Source organism: Nicotiana attenuata, unplaced genomic scaffold (assembly GCF_001879085.1).
Source record: "Nicotiana attenuata strain UT unplaced genomic scaffold, NIATTr2, whole genome shotgun sequence".
Lineage (NCBI taxonomy): Eukaryota > Viridiplantae > Streptophyta > Magnoliopsida > Solanales > Solanaceae > Nicotiana > Nicotiana attenuata.
Genome location: NW_017674378.1, coordinates 65,297 through 82,802, shown reverse-complemented (window position 1 = coordinate 82,802; position 17,506 = coordinate 65,297). Strand labels below are relative to the sequence as shown.

General features: G+C 41.4%; 3 protein-coding genes across 3 annotated transcripts in view; 1 reads left to right on the top strand and 2 right to left on the bottom strand.

The window, feature by feature from the left end:
• Nucleotides 1-6,649: 6,649 nt before the first annotated feature.
• On the bottom strand, nt 6,650-7,000 carry LOC109218544 (RNA-directed DNA polymerase homolog). The gene has a single exon (XM_019382919.1). The coding sequence runs from the start codon at nt 6,998-7,000 to the stop codon at nt 6,650-6,652; it is 351 nt and encodes a 116-aa protein (XP_019238464.1).
• A 5,762-nt stretch (nt 7,001-12,762) lies between these two features.
• LOC109218543 (beta-D-glucosyl crocetin beta-1,6-glucosyltransferase-like) lies at nt 12,763-14,088 on the top strand. Its single transcript, XM_019382917.1, has one exon. The coding sequence runs from the start codon at nt 12,763-12,765 to the stop codon at nt 14,086-14,088; it is 1,326 nt and encodes a 441-aa protein (XP_019238462.1).
• Nucleotides 14,089-14,884: 796 nt separating this feature from the next.
• LOC109218545 (uncharacterized protein DDB_G0275933) overlaps nt 14,885-17,506 on the bottom strand; it is a 5,045-nt gene continuing 2,423 nt past the window's right edge. Inside the window, exons 2-3 of the mRNA XM_019382920.1 lie at nt 16,235-16,382; nt 14,885-15,237 (exon numbers count right to left, since the gene is read on the bottom strand). Of these exons, the coding sequence (XP_019238465.1) occupies nt 15,159-15,237; nt 16,235-16,382 (227 nt within the window). The 3' untranslated portion in view covers nt 14,885-15,158. The remainder of the gene's footprint in view (nt 15,238-16,234; nt 16,383-17,506) is intronic.

The window sequence follows — 17,506 nt, the reverse complement described above, 5'->3', positions numbered from 1 at the left end:
AAAAACACTAATGAAGAATAACGTTCAAAAATTCGAGAAATGAAAAACGTCAGAATATGATTTATAAAAAAAAGAAAGAAAGATTATTTCTACTCTTTTCAAATAAACTTGTCTATATATAAACACTTGGGAATCTAAGGTTCCATTTATATGTATGGAGATTGATTTCAGAATACGTATTAATTACCTTGTTTTGGTACATAAGAGGTAAGTATTACCGCCTAAACGAAATAACTACCATAGCTTTCCAATTAACATAGTTACCAGAAATAAAAAAGGAAAAGAAATCTAGTTATAAAAGAAACTGAAAAGGAATAGCAAGAAATAAAGAAATTAGGGTAAATTTTGTGTACACTCTACACTCTACCCTTCTCGCTTGTTAAATTACACTAAATTTATTGTTATGGTGTGGTACCAATACTTTTACATAGTAAATGAAGAAATTAGATATGGCTTTGATTATGGAATATGAAATGCTGCTGATATTCGTCAGGCCAAAAGCACTATGAAAAAGCCGAACATGTAAAAATCGTCTCTTATTGGTGTAGGGTACAAACACAAATAATCGTTCTCCACCGCCAAAGGTTATGGTGGGTCTCTGATTATAATAGAGCTCTAAAGTTCGAACTTTAGGAATATAGTTCGTCTTTGTAATAAGGAGCGCTTTATCTTTTTAATGTGACTTTCTATCACAAATCCGAATTAATCGGCCCTTTATTATAAAAAAAATATAAGTTAATAGGAGTAGATTACTTGAGAGAAAGGAAATAAATTAAATTAGAGGTGGAAATTAGGGGTGTTCATGGTTCGGTTTGGATCGGTTTTTCCCTAACAAGAAACCAAACCAAGTAAGTCGGTTTTTCAAATATTAGAATCAAACCAAACCAATTAAGTCGGTTTTTCCTCGATTCGGTTTATGTCAGTTTTTCTTTTTTTCGGTTATTTGTCGGTTTTTTCTTAAATATAAGACATACACTACCAAACACATATTCCGCAGACCACATTTTCGATGTAACATTATCAAATCAATTGCCCGTTGAGAAAATATTATTTACCAAGATATATTGATGATAATCAAATAGTGATGAATACTTTAAGGACTCAATTAAAAATATATTATTTTTAATACGAAATGGATTCTTACACTTAACAAAAGAAAACTACCAATCAAACTAGAATGTAAAGGTAAAGAACTATACTAAAAGTGCAAACTATTAACATTTACCATTAAATTTTTGAAACTTTGTATAAAAATATACATATATATAGGTGTAAGAATAAATTTGAAATAGCTACTCCTACAGTCGGTTTGGTTCGGCTATTTTCTGATTAAAACCAAAACCAAACCAAATTTGATCGGTTTTTAAAATTCAAAACCAAAACCAAACCAAACCAAAAAGTATCGATTTTTTTGGTCGGTTTGGTTCGGTTTTTCGGATTTTTATGAACACCCCTAGTGGAAATGATCATCTCAAGCTGTCAAAGAAGTGATCCTTCCAAGGCTACCATTCTATCTCTTTTAAGTTTTCATGTAGTTTGTTTGACTAGCGCTTAATTAATTTAACACTTTATACTACTGGTTTCTTTGATATTGGAGAAAACGTGGGAAGAAAAAGTTTATTTGTCACAACCCAAGTTCTCCCCCCATGAACTGTCGTGATGGTACCTAGTCTCTATGATAAGGTAAGCCTAACAATTAGCGGAAAAAGAATTAAAAGATTCGAACTAGCAATTTACGGGTAATATAATAAAGAAGGTTATAATGCCGCTCGGCGTATACAATAACACTCTTTCAAACTGAACAAAACACTCCCAAAAATCGGAATTTCATGAATCACAAGCTAGAGAAATACATAGTGTTCAAACCCCAGAAGTCTAAGCAAAAGTAAAAACAAGAAGTCTATTGCTGAAAGGGAGAATAGAGAGGGACTTCTAGGTCTGCGGACGTGGCAGATATACCTTGAAGTCTCTGAGATCGCCTCGGCTCACTGATAGTATGGCTGAGCAGAGGAACCTGGATCTGCACAAGAAAAACATGTGCAGGAAAGGGCATGAGTACACCATAACGGTACCCAGTAAGTGCCAAGCCTAACCTCGATCGAGTAGTGACGAGGAAGGTCAGGGCCCTATTGATTATACATATAACAAGGTAAAATAACGTAAAGTGAGACAGTATAATTAAAGATGCTAACAGTCAATAAGGATGAAGTCACATGAAGAAATAACTTAGTACACTGAGACAACAACAGGGGATCTCCCAAGATAACGTTCCGTAGTCCCAAACATAAATGTACATAGGATCTCCCGGGATATCGTCCCGTAGTCCAAATTGTAAATGTGCAGGGGCATCTCCCGGAATACCTATTCGTAGTCCCAAACATAAATATCTAGTATAGGGGGATCTCCCGGGATATCGTCCCGTAGTCCCAATTATAAATGTGCAGGGGGATCTCCCGGAATACCTATCCGTAATCCCAAAGTAAACAAACAAGGTGGATCTCCCGGGATATCGTCCCGTAGTCCCAAAGTAACACACAACAACCTCAAGAAGGAAATCTACAGTTCTATTCAAGAAAAACAGGAATTTCTACTCTAAACATGCTTCACGGAATCCAAGTAAACAATTAAAGCAGATAAGGCAGTTAAGTCACATAATCATGCTTTCCTAAGCTAAACAGGAAACTTCGGGTACAAGTATTGCTCAATTAAAAGAAAACACAGATATTTACTTAATCAAAATTGGGGTTTTTCAACAATTAGCACGTGTACGCACTCGTCACCTCACAAACATGGCATTCATATAGCGACAGTACCGAAATCCTAGGGGGAGTTCCCCCACACAAGGCTAGGCAAGCCACTTACGTCGAACCAAGCTCAATCAATCTGAAATCATGCTCTTGCCACGAGTATCCAACTTCGAGTGGCCCATATCAAATCAAATCAATTTCATAATGTAAATATAACTACAAACAACGAGTTTAGCTAAAGGAATCAAAGCTAAGGCAAGAAAATAGAAAAACGCCCAAAAATCCTCCCCGGGCCCACGTCTCAAAATCGGGTAAAAATTACGAATTATGAACACCCATTCACTCACGAGTCTGACCATACCAAAATCACTCAAATCCGATACCAAAATCTCGATCAAAATCCCAAAATTCGGCCTAAGAACTTTTCTCAATTTTTCCCAATTTTCACCCAGAATCCGAAATTAAATGATAAAACTAACATTAGATTAATGTATTAGAACCAAATTAGAGTTAGAATTCATTACCCAATCTTTCTCCTTCAAAATCCCTCCAGAAATCGCCCTCCACCGAGCTCGAATTCGATTTTTAGAGTTATGAACTCAAACCCTCGATTTTTCTCTCTTTTCGGCCAGCGATTTCCGCTTCTGCGGTCATGGGGCCGCATCTGCGGTCCCGCACTTGCGGGAAAAGCATCGCAGGTGCGAAACCCACTTATCCGGGCTGGGGCCGCATCTACGGTCACTGGGCCGCATTTGCGGTACCGCATCTGCGGTCTCCCAGCCGCATCTGCAGTCCCAGGAGCACCAGGCCAAACCCGCTTCTGCGGTTACTGAGCCGCTTTTGCGGCGCCGCACCTGCGGTCCTACATACGCAGGTGCGGTTATAGTAGGTTCAGCAATATCAGCAATTGCCTAAGTCCAAATCAACTTCCGTTAAGCATCCGAAACTCATCCGAGGCCCCCGGGACCTCAACCAAACATGCCAACCGATCCTAAAACATCATACGAACTTAGTCCAACCCTCAAATCACATCAAACAATGCCAAAACCACGAATTACCCTCCAATGCAAGCCTAAAGAACTTGAAATTTCAAGAATCCTACAACCGATGCCGAAACCAACCAAACCATGTCCAATTGACCCCAAATTTTGCACACAAGTCACATTCAACACTACAGAACTATTCTAACTTTCGGAATCGGATTCCGACCATGATATCTAAATTTCACTATCGATCCGGAAACTTCAAAAATTCAACTTTCGGCATTTCAAGCCTAAATAAGCTACGGACCTCCAAAACACAATCCGAACACGCCCCTAAGCCCAAAATCACCCAACGGAGCTAACGGAATCGACAAAATTCCATTTCGAGGTCGTCTTCACACTGTTCCGACTACGGTCCAAATTGTAAAGCTTAAGCTCTCATTTAGGGACTAAGTGTCCCAAAACACTCCGAAACTCAAAACGAATCTTCCCGGTAAATCACAATAGCAGAAATAAACACGGGGAAAGCAGTTAATAGGGGATCAGGGCGTTAATTCTCAAAATGACCGGTCGGGTTATTACATCCTCCCCCTCTTAAAACATCCATTCATCCTCGAACGAGCATAGAGACATACCTGAAGTGAAGAAAAGATGAGGGTAACGGCTGCGCATATCCTGCTCAGTCTCCCAAGTCGCCTCCTCGATCGGCTAACCCCGCCACTGAACCTTCACTGATGCAATGCTCTTTGACCTCACCTTTCGAACCTGCCTATCCAATATAGCCACTGGCTCCTCAACATAAGATAGATCCTTGTCCAGCTGGACTGAACTAAAATCCAACACCTGCGACGGATCACGGTGATACTTCTGGAGCATCGAGATATGAAATACCGGGTGAACTCCTGCCATGTTGGGAGGTAAGGCAAGCTCATAAGCAATCTCCCCAACACGTCGCAATACCTCAAAAGGACAAATAAACCTCGGACTCAATTTCCCCTTCTTCCCAAATCTCATAACGCTTTTCATAGGCGAAACCCGAAGTAAGACCCGCTCTCCAACCATAAATACATCGCGAACCTTCCGGTCCGCATAACTCTTCCGTCTGGACCGGGCTGTGCGGAGTCTATCTTGAATCACCTTAACCTTCTCCAAAGCGTCCTGAACCAAGTCTGTGCCCAATAATCTAGCCTCGCCCGGCTCAAACCAACCCACAGGGGATCTACACCGCCTACCATACAGAGCCTCATATGGTGCCATCTAAATGTTGGACAGATAACTGTTGTTGTAGGCAAACTTCGCTAGTGGCAAGAACTGATCCCAAGAACCTCCAAACTCCATCACACACGCGCGGAGGATATCCTCAAGAATCTGAATAGTGCGCTCGGACTATACGTCCATCTGGGGGTGAAATGTTGTGCTCAACTCCACCCGAGTACCCAACTCATGCTGTACGACCCTCCAGAACAGTGATGTGAAATGAATACCTCTATCCGAAATGATGGAAACTGGAATACCATGCAGACGAACAATCTCCCGGATATAAATCTCAGCCAACCGCTCTGAAGAATAGGTAGTACACACAGGAATGAAGTGTGCAGACTTGGTCAGCCGATCCACAATCACCCAAATAGCATCGAACTTTCTCAAGGTCTGTGGAAGTCCATGGTGATCCGCTCCCACTTCCACTCCGGAATCTCTATCTGCTAAAGCAAGCCACCCGATCTTTGGTGCTCATACTTTACCTGCTGACAATTGAGACACCGAGCTACAAACCCAACTATATCCTTCTTCATCCTCCTCCACCAATAGTGCTGCCTCAAATCCTAGTACATCTTCGCGGCACCCGGATGGATGGAATACCGCGAACTGTGGGCCTCCTCTAGAATCAACTCCCGTAGCCCATCAACATTGGGCATACATATCCGACCTTGCATCCTCAATACCCCGTCATCACCAATGGTCACATCTCTGGCATCACCATGCAGAACCTTGTCCTTGAGGACAAGAAAATGAGGGTCATCATACTGTCGCTCTCTAATACGATCGAACAAGGACGATCGAGAAACCACACAAGCAAGGACTCGACTGGGCTCCGAAAGATCCAACCTCACAAACTGGCTGGCTAAGGCCCAAACATCCATCGCCATGGGCCTCTCTACTGCTGGTAGATAAGCCAAACTCACCAAACTCTCCGCCCGGCGACTCAAAGCATCGGCCACTACATTGGCCTTGCCCGGGTGATACAAGATAGTGATGTCATAGTCCTTCACCAGCTCTAACCACCTCCTCTTGTGCAAATTAAGGTCCTTGCTTGAACTGATGCTGCAAACTCCGGTGATCAGTATAGATCTCACAAGGAACACCGTACAAATAATGACGCCAGATCTTCAAGGCGTGAACAATAGCAGCTAACTCGAGATCATGGACAGATAATTCTTCTCATGCACCTTCAGCTGTCTGGATGCGTAGGCAATCACCCCACCATCCTGCATCAATACCGCTCCAAGGCCAATCTTCGAGGCATCACAATAGACAGTATAAGACCACGAACCTGTAGGCAATATCAATACTGGGGCTGTAGTCAAAGCTGTCTTGAGCTTCTGAAAGCTCTCCTCACACTTCTCCGTCCACCTGAACAGAGCACCCATCTGGGTCAGCCTGGCCATAGGTGCTGCAATAGACAAAATCCCTCAACAAACCGACGGTAATAACCTGCCAAGCCAAGAAAACTACGGATCTCTGTAGCTGAGGATGGTCTGGGCCAACTCTCCACTGCTTCTACCTTCTTCGGATCCACCTTGATCCCCTCACTCGACACTACATGACCCAAGAATGCCACGGAATCCAACCAGAACTCACATTTCGAGAACTTTGCATATAACTTCTTTTCCTCAAAGTCTGAAGCACTGTCCTCAGGTGCTACTCATGATCTTCCCGACTTCGGGAGTATACCAGAATGTCATCAATAAACACAATGACGAACGAGTCAAGATATGGCCGGAATACACTGTGCATCAAGTGCATAAATGCTGCTGGGGCATTGGTCAGCCCAAATGACATAAAAAGGAACTCGTAATGACCATACCGAGTCCGAAAAGCAGTCTTCGGGATATCTAGGTCCCGAATCTTCAACTGATGATAACCTGAACGCAAGTAAATCTTAGAAAATACACGAGCACCCTGTAACTGATCAAACAGGTCATCAATAGGAGGCAAAGGATACCGGTTCTTCACTGTAACTTTGTTTAACTGGCGGTAATCAATGCACATACGCATGGAACCATCCTTCTTCTTTACAAACAAGACAGGAGCACCCCAAGGCAATACACTGGGCCGAAAAACCTTATCAAGCAATTCCTGCAACTATTCCTTCAACTCCTTCAACTCAGGAGGAGCCATACGGTAAGGAGGAATAGAAATGGGCTGATTGCCCGGCAACCGATCAATGCCAAAAATCAATATCTCTGTCGGGCGGCACGCCCGGAAGATCAGCTGGAAACACATCAAATAAATCTCGTACTACTGGGACTGAATCAATTGTAGGGGTATCAATACTGACATCTCTCACATAAGCTAGATACGCGTCACACCCCTTCTCAACCATTCGCTGAACTTTCTACTGGAAGTATGATCTAAGGTACCCCTCCACTCTACTCGCGGTACACTTGGCATAGCCAGCGTCATGGTTTTGGCGTGACAATCAAGAATAGCATAATGGGGCGACAACTAGTCCATGCCCAAGATAACATGAAAATCTACCATGCTGAGAAATAACAAATCGGCTCTAGTCTCGAAACCACTAAGAGCAATCAAATACGACCGATAAACGCAGTCCACAACAAGAGAATCTTCCACAGGAGTAGAAACATAAACTGGGGAACTCAAAGAATCCCGAGATACGCCCAAATGCGGGGCAAAATAAGAGGACACATAAGAATAAGTGGAGCCTTGATCGAATAGAACCGATGCATCTCTACGATAGACCGGAACAATACCTGTGATGATAGAATCGGAGGTAACAACCTCAGTACGGGCAGAAGGTCATAGTATCTGGCCTGGCCTCCCACTCTAGGGCGACCTCTACCTCTCCGACCTCCACCTTTAGCTGGCTGGGCAGGTGGGGTAGCAACTGGTGCTGTAATCATAGCCTGGGAACTCTGTGGAGCACGCTGTAGCTGAGAAGTCTACGGAGGTGCACCCCTCCTAAGTCTGGGGCAATCCCTTACCATAGGGCGTGTGTCGCCACACTCAAAACAAGCTCTAGGAGGACGTGGCGGCTGTGATTGGCTCGAGACAGGTCTGCTGGACTGACCACTGAAAGCACCCCGTGCAGGAGGCACACTAGATATTGGAGGTGCATAATAAGGCTCTTGAGGTCTAGAAGGAGCTGGAATACCACTGGCTGCTGAGCTAAATGAACGGGGCGACTCGTATAACCCCTACCATGACGAACTACAGCTGGGGCACGGGCACCAGAATAATGGCCCGACTCTCGAGACCTTTTGGCCTCTCTCTCCTCTCTATCCCGAGCATGCATGCCCTCTACTCTCCTAGCAATGCTCACCACATGCTGATAAGAAATATCCATCTCCAACTCCTGGGCCATGCTAGATCTGATGCTGGAAATAAGCCCCTTAATAAACCGACGAACTCTCTCGCGAACCGTAGAAACCAAGGTCGGTGCATGCCTAGCCAAGTCAGTAAAACGGACAGCATACTCTGAAACTGTCATGGTACCCTGGCGCAAATGCTCAAACTGTGCGCGCCATGCGTCCTTGAGGCTCTAGAGAACATACTCCCTCAAGAACATATTTGAAAACTGGGTCCATGTAAGGGAAGCTACCTCAGTTGGACTGTCCAACTCAAAAGTACGCCACCACTGATAGGCTGCTCCTCGAAGCTGGAAGGCAGTGAAAGAAACCCCACTCAATCCTGATATACCCATAATGCGGAGAATACGGTAGCATTCCTCTAGAAATCCCTGAGCATCCTCTGATGCTAGACCACTGAATGTAAGAGGCTGGTACTTCTTGAACCTCTCAAGCCTCCGCTGCTCCTCCTCTGAAGCTACTGCCCTATCCTCGGGCTGAATTGGAGCTACAGGCGGTACCGATATAATCTCTGGGACCTGATCGACCTGCACCCGCTGCTCAGGAGTGCGGGCTGTGGGAGTCTGTGCTCCTCCCCCGGCCTAAGATGTGGCTGTAGCAAGGGGAAGCAACCCTGCCGTAGCTAGAGTGGTGTACATGCTCATGAATTGTGCAAGGGTCTCTTGGAGAGCTGGAGTAGTAGTAGCAGTAGACGTATCAGGCGCCTGGGCTCCGGCTGGAGCTGCTGGTGGCTCCTCTGTAGCAGCTCACGCGGGTGCTCTGGCTGCACCACGTGCGCGTCCTCGGCCTCTACCCCGGCCCCGACCTCTAACAGCTCTAGCAGGGGGCGCGGGTGTCTGGTCATCTCTGGTAGCTCGTGTCCTCACCATCTGTTAGAGAATAGAAGACAAAGGTTTAGAATTTTGATATCAAAATTCTCGCACGACAAGGAAATCAAATGAAGTGGAATTTTCCTAACAGTTACATAGCCTCTCGTAGATAAGTACAGATCCGCGAGACTCAAATAAACCGGCTTGTGATTCATGACTCCTATGAACCTAGAGCTCTAATACCAACTTGTCACGACCCAAGTTCTCCCTCCCTGAACTGTCGTTACGGCACCTAGTCTCTACGACTAGGTAAGCCTAACAATTAGCGGAAAAAGAATTAAAAGATACGAACTAGCAATTTACGGGTCATATAATAAAGAAGGTTATAATGTCGATCGGCATATACAATAACACTCTTTCAAACTTAACAAAACACTCCCAAAATCCGAAATATCATGAATCATAAGCTAGAGAAATACATAGTGTTCTAACTCCAAAAATCTAAACAAAAGTAAATACAAGAAGTCTATTGCTGAAAGGGAGAATAGAGAGGGACTTCTAGGTCTGCGGACGCGACAGATATACCTTGAAGTCTCTGAGATTGCCTTGCCTCACTGATAGTATGGCTGAGCAGAGGAACCTGGATCTGCACACGAAAAAAAAGGCTGAGTACACCACAACGGTACCCAGTAAGTGCCAAGCCTAATCTCGGTCGAGTAGTGACGAGGAAGGTCAGGGCCCTACTGGTTATACATATAACAAGGTAAAATAATGTAAAGTGAGACAGTATAATTAAAGATGCTAACAGTCAATAAGGATGAAGTCACAAGAAGAAATAACTTAGTACAATAGAGACAACAACAGGGGATCTCCCAGGATAACGTCCCGTAGTCCCAAACATAAATGTACATAGGATCTCCCGGGATATCGTCCCGTAGTCCAAATCGTAAATGTGCAGGGGGATCTCCCGGAATACCGATCCGTAGTCCCAAACATAAATATCTAGTACAGGGGATCTCCTGGGATATCGTCCCGTAGTCCCAATTATAAATGTGCAGGGGGATCTCCCGGAATACCGATCTGTAGTCCCAAAGTAAATAAACAAGGGGGATCTCCCAGGATACCGCCCTGTAGTCCCAAAGTAAACACACAACTGTCTCAAGAAGGAAATCTACAGTTCTCTTCAAGAATAACAGGAATTTCTACTCTAAACATGCTTCACAGAATCCAAGTAAACAGTTAAAGCAAATAAGGCAATTAAGTCACATAATCATACTTTCCTAAGCTAAACAGGAAACTTCAGGTACAAGTATTGCTCAATTAAAAGAAAACACAAATATTTACTTAATGAAAATCAGGGTATTTCAACAATTAGCACGTGTACGCAGTCGTCACCTCACTTACATGGCATTCATATAGCAACAGTACCAAAATCCTAAGGAGAGTTCCCCCACACAAGGTTAGGCAAGCCACTTACCTCGAACAAAGCTCAATCAATCTGAAATCATGCTTTTGCCACGAGTATCCAACTCCGAGTAGCCCAAATCTAATCAAATCAATTTCATAATGTAAATATAACTACAAACAATGAGTTTAGCTAAAGGAATCGAAGCTAAGGCAAGAAAATAGAAAAACGCCAAAAAATCCTCCCCGAGCCCACGTCTCGAAATCGGGTAACAATTACGGATTATGAACACCACATTCACTCACGAGTCTAACCATACCAAAATCACTCAAATCTGATACCAAAACCTCAATCAAAATCCCAAAATTCGGCCTAAGAATTTTTCTCAAATTTTCACAATTTTTCACCCCAAATCCGAAATTAAATGATAAAACTAACAATAGATTAATGTATTTGAACCAAATTAGAGTTAGAATTCATTATCCAATCTTTCTCCTTCAAAATGCCTCCAGAAATCGCCCTCCACCGAGCTCCAATTCGATTTATAGAGTTATGAACTCAAACCTTCGATTTTTCTCTCTTTTCTGCCAGCGATTTCCGCTTCTGTGGTCATGGGACTGCATCTGCGATCCCGCACCTGCAGGAAAAGCATCGCAGGTGCGAAACCCAGTTATCCGGGCTAGGGCTGCATTTGCGGTCACTGGGCCGCATTTGCGGTACCGCATCTGCGGTCTCCCAGCCACATCTGCGGTCCCTGGAGCACCAGGCCGAACCCGCTTTTGCGGTTACTGAGCCGCTTTTGCAACGCCGCACCTGCAGTCCTACATACGCAGGTGCGGTTATAGCAGGTTCAGCAATATCAGCAATTGCCTAAGTCCAAATCAACTTCCGTTAAGCATCTGAAACTTATCCGAGGTCCCCGGGACCTCAACCAAACATGCCAACCGATCCTAAAATATCATACGAACTTAGTCCAACCCTCAAATCACATCAAACAACGCTAAAACCACGAATCACCCTCCAATCCAAGCCTAAAGAACTTGAAATTTCAAGAATCCTACAACCGATGCCGAAACCAACCAAACCATGTCCGAGTGACCCCAAATTTTGCACACAAGTCACATTCAACACTACGGAACTATTCCAACTTTCGGAATCAAATTCCGACCCCGATATCAAAATTTCACTATCGATCCGGAAACTTCAAAAATTCAACTTTCGGCATTTCAAGCCTAAATAAGCTACGGACCTCCAAAACACAATCCGAACATGCCCCTAAGCCTGAAATCACCCAACGGAGCTAACAAAATTCCATTCCGAGGCCGTCTTCACACTGTTCCGACTACGGTCCAAATTCTAAAGCTTAAGCTCTCATTTAGGGACTAAGTGTCCCAAAACACTCTGAAATTCAAAACGAATCTTCCCGACAAATCACAATAGTAGAAATTAACACGGGGAAAGCAGTTAAAAGGGGATCGGGGCGTTAATTCTCAAAACGACCGGCCGGGTCGTTACATTACTACTAGTAAAACATACTGTGGCCAGCAAAGCACAGGATCAAGCTCGAATAATTCATGAAGCTGAATCCTCAAAGATCAAAAGAAAAAGGAATTGTTTTCCCAATCATGAGTTTAATTTTGATAAATTACGGTCTATATTTACACTATTATTTTACCTAAAAGATAACTACAACCGTCTAAAAGTAACTGTTTTTGTAAGAGGTGTTACATTATGTTAAAATACATTGATTATACACTTAATTAAATGCATATAAGTTGTATACATCTTTTCCATATTAGGTCTAGCGTGCATATTTCGACGACAAATTCTTTATATGGTACCATTTTTCAGCCTAGCATTTGCTGTCATCCCATGTAAAGATGCTCTTATATAAGAAGTCAAATACGTAAAGTGGATCAAGGCAAAAGGAAAGTGAACCATGCAGATATTATACGTATACCAAAAATATATAGTCGCATTTTCCTTGTACGTACGTGTTTGTGCATTAAACACTTATAGATCTTTCAATCTTCAACTTACCATATAATAAACTTGTTTAGGATGAACTATAAATATACCTCCATATCAATCCCTTTTTGCATGCATAAAAGTTTTGAGAAGAAAGTAAGTTTGAAAAAGAAGAGAAACTCAAGAAATCATGAATGGTTTTATGGATAATCAAAAACCACTTCGAGTTTTGATGTTTCCATGGTTAGGTTATGGTCACATTTCTCCCTTCTTAGAGTTAGCCAAAAAGCTCAGCCAAAGAAACTTCTTTACTTGTGTTCTACGCCAGTAAACTTAAGCTCTATTAAGAAAAAGTTTAGCCCAGAATTTTCACCGTCAATCCAATTCTTGGAACTTCATCTCCAAACTTTACCTAATCTTCCTCCTTGTCACCACACTACCAATGGTCTCCCACCTCATCTAATGAACTCTCTCAAAGAAGCTTTTGACTTAGCCAGTCCTGATTTTACCCTAATCTTGAAAAGCCTAAAACCTGATTTATTGATTTATGATTTTCTCCAACCTTGGGCTCCAAAGGCTGCTGCTGAGTTAAAAATCCCTGCTGTTGAATTTATTAGTAGTAGCTCTACAATGACCTCTTATATGTTGCATGTGTTCAACAAGCCAGGTATAAAATTTCCCTTTTCGTCTATATATTATCGTGACTATGAGATCGCTCGTATAGAGAAAGATGAATCATCTATGCCTATGGAAAAGCTTGAGGAAGATAAAAAGCGAGTTAGAGATTGTTTTTACCTATCTAGTGATATTGTTTTGATAAAAAGTTTTAAGGAGATTGAGGGTAAGTATAGTGATTATGTCACTAATTTAACTGGGAAAAAAGTTGTGCCAGTTGGTCCATTAGTTCAAGAACCTACTCTTGACGATGGAGAATCAGAGTTAATAACATGGTTGAATGAAAAAGAGGAGAAATCCACAATATTTGTATCTTTTGGAAGTGAGTATTTTTTGTCCAAGGAAGATTTATTGGAGATTACTTGTGGGATGGAAAATAGTAAGGTGAATTTTATATGGCCTATAAGGTTTCAAAAAGGGGAAGATGTTGAACTTGAAGAGGCATTACCTAAAGGTTTTTTCAATAGGGTAGGGAATAGGGAAAAAGTTTTTAAAGGATGGGCACCACAGGCAAAAATCTTGGAGCATTCAAGTATCGGCGGATTTGTGAGTCATTGTGGATGGAGTTCAGTAATGGAAAGCGTGAAATATGGGGTTCCGATTATCGCTATGCCAATGCATATTGATCGACCAATTAACTCTAGGCTTGTTGAAGAGGTTGGTATTGCTGTGGAAGTTGTGAGGGACAGTAATGCAAAGCTTCATAGAGAGGTAGTTGCAGCCATAATCAACCAAGTGGTGATAGAGAAGGAAGGTGAATTTGTAAGGCAAAAGGCAAGGGATATGAAGGAAATCCTTTGTTCCAAAGGAGATGAAGAAATTGAAGAAGTTGTCAAAGAGTTAGAAAAGCTTTGTGCTAAGAAAACTCACAGTTTTATCGAAGATTTTTAGGTTGTTAGTAAAGATTCATCTTCTAGTACTATTTTTATTTAGATACTTATATAGTATAGTAGCTAGGGTGTTTTTGTTGCTTTATTAGTTAGGATTAAATCGTACTAGCTAGTCTTGTTCACATGTTTTTTCATATGTTGGACATCCTACTATTATAAATTAGTCTTTATTTCCTACTATTTTAACTCCATGATCCAAGTTAAAAGTCAAATGATTCGGTGAAAGATTTCAATTACCGGACTATCTTAGTTCTAATTTTCTTTTCTTACTATTTCTGTAATTTAGGTTCTTGCGGTTATAATGGAAATAGTTCAATAATTGTATCTTGAGATGCATGGAATGTTAGCAACTTGGTAATTTTCAGCAACATTGTCCTTTTCTCGTCAAAGTCGAACAAGTAGATGGACAAAATCAAAATAAAATTAACCAGTTCACATATAGGTTAAGAAAGGGTCCCTAGACTCTAGGAACATCTCGTACATGATAAGAAAATAGGTCTAAGAAATAGTAATTATTTTTCATTTTTCCTCGCCAAACACACATCCGTCTTGTCAAAGAGAGAACCATTTCTTTTCATGTCCAAGTATCCTATTTCGCTTATCGAGAGTCAATTTGACTAAACTTTGAAACTAAATTGTTTGAACACAAATCTATATTGAACATTCTGTCAAACTAGCTATCCTTTTCTTGTATTAATGTTTAAGACCAATCCACATGCTATGTTGGAGACACTCTATGGAAATCCATCTGCTCAACTTTGATCATAGCAAAGTGACCTGGATACTAAAGTATTTAACGAAATCCCAACTATGGAGCAACATTTAATAATCTCATCCCAGAAATGACTTGCATAATACGACTTATTCCTTTTCAAGCAAAGAAAAAAAATCAAAGATTCTTCTTCTTCATAAACACCAGAACAACCTATGCTGGTACTCACTACCATTCTAATTCCAGTACAACATGACTGAGCAGAAACCACTCTAATTCCAGTATAACATGACCGAGCAGAAAGTAAGTAAAATGACAATGTTTTGAGCTACAAACTGTAAGTATCAAGAAAGTGAAACTCAAGCTCTAGGTGGTTCCTTCCCGTCTTGTTGAAGCATGTATTCTTTCTTCATTTCTTCCAAAACAGAGTCATTTGTACTGCATGAACAAGAAACAAGGAAAAAGAAATAGAACATCAGAGTGCATCGCGAAATTTAAGCGCTGAAATATTACAATAACATGTTGACTGCCCAGAGGATTTAGTTTAGTCGCAGAGATAAAGGGGTACAGTCCTCAACAACAACAACATACCCACTATTATCCCACACCGTGGGGTCTGGGGACGCAGACCTTATCCCTACCTTGTGAGGATAGAAAGGGGTACAGTCCTCGGAAATCATTTATCCTGCCTCTGGTTTGTTCATTGAGTGGCTGAGGATTAGATGATGGTCTCTAATGCACCTACATTTGGTTCGAAACAAAATTTTGCATATAAACTTGAAATTCCCCTTTGAATTACGGGTAAAAGAAATAATTTTACCCCTATTACATGTTCTGCCCCCCCCCCCCCCCCCAACCCACCCAATACCCATGGTTAGCTTCAATTTCCTTTCGGGTTTTTTCTGCTTTGGGTTGCAAGTCTAGTTCAAACCTGAGGACATAAGTGTCGAATATAACTTAATTCTAACCACTCCGTAAATATCAATTTACTTGCTTAGTCACAGCTTATCTCAAAGGGATGCCATGGACTAAGCTTGAGTGCATCTTAAGTTTTTTATTTTTTTATCAAGTAATAAGCCTCTTATGGTTTATCTTAAGTTTTAACACACCTATCATGAACATGCTTCTGAAATAAGCATTCTAAGTTTTCAGAAGATCACCCATCGATAATGTGCAAAGTTGATTGTTAGATTTGTCAGCTCGAACTTCCAGTATTCACATTTGGGTACATCACTATTTGAACCTTGCAGTTAAGCTCAGTTTCTCTAGAGGACTTATTCAAAGAAAATCTCTCATCAGATCATGGGAAAATAGCAGGCAAGTTAATGGAAGAAAAAGATGTCATGATAACCAAAATGAGAGCAAATAGTTGCTGAACATATTTCGACGTAACTAAAGATGAAAGAACAAGTTGAATCAAAGATGAGGAACATACTACTGATGGAGGCACCCATTTAATTCTTTAGCTTGTTTGCGGCACTGCCAAACAACAGATAATGTTCTTCCTGAGGCACATTCAGCATACTTTGCAGTGTAGTGATTGCATTGTTGAAGTGCTTTCTGCTTCATTTTACTGCGCAAAGCTGAATTATTGATGCATAAAACATTCAAGTTAAGGAATATGACTGAAAGATAAATTTATTTTTTCATGACAGTAGATGAAAAACAGCGGACGACAATACATAAGGGAACTGTCATTTAAGGTATAAATATTAAGTCATATTTGTCGGGTAAAAACAGGCACAGAAATGTCAAATAGACATGGTCCTGACTATGTAACAGGAAACTTTTATCCAACTCTGTTGGACCAAATAATGTGGCAAGACATAAGTTGGAAAAGTGAACTAAAAGCTTTGTCCTTTTGAGCGTCCAGATCCAAGCAAGGACAACTGCTTGCATCACATGTCAAGACACCAAAAACCAGGGGGCGGACCTACATGTAAGGTAGAGGGGTCACCGGAACCCGTTAGCCTCGGCAAAATCAATGTATATATATCTCGGATATAGCAGTGTATACATGGAGGACCCCTTTAATAATTTGTTGGTGCCCCTAAAGACACAAAAGGTTCGCTTGCAGCTTTGGTTAGATGTGTGGCTGATCGCTCTCTACTGCCTTGGGGACTTGGGATCAAAGCTTGGCAACTATATTAGTAAACGTTTTTGCTTCACTTTTTTGATTCAAACCTTTACTTAATAGTCAGCTGGTTTACTTTTTTATTACTCCCTCCGTTTCAAATTAAATGAGGTAGTTTGACTCTGCACGGAGTTTAAGAAAAAAAAAAAAAAAGACTTTTGAAATTTGTGGTCTTAAAAGCTTAAGGGGTAAAGCTTTGTGGGGCCATGACTTTTGTGTGGTTATAAAAGCTTCTCATTAAGGGTAAAATGGGTAAAATGAGGAGTTTAAAGTTGAATTATTTCCAAATTTAGAAATGTGTCATTTATTTTGGAACAGACTAAAAAGGAAAGTACCTCATTTAATATGAAACGAAGGGAGTATTAATTTACCTTTTTTGAATTAAGTTATAATTTAGTACCACTTTAAGGGTGTGTTTTCTACGAAGGAAAATGTTTTCTATGGAAAATGAGTGGTTTTATCACTTATTTTCCCTTGTTTGGTTGGTGAGTGGAAAAACTTTTTTCGGAAAATATTTTCTAGTGTTTGGTTAGAAAGCAGAAAATATTTTTTTATGCTACTCTCCTCACCCCC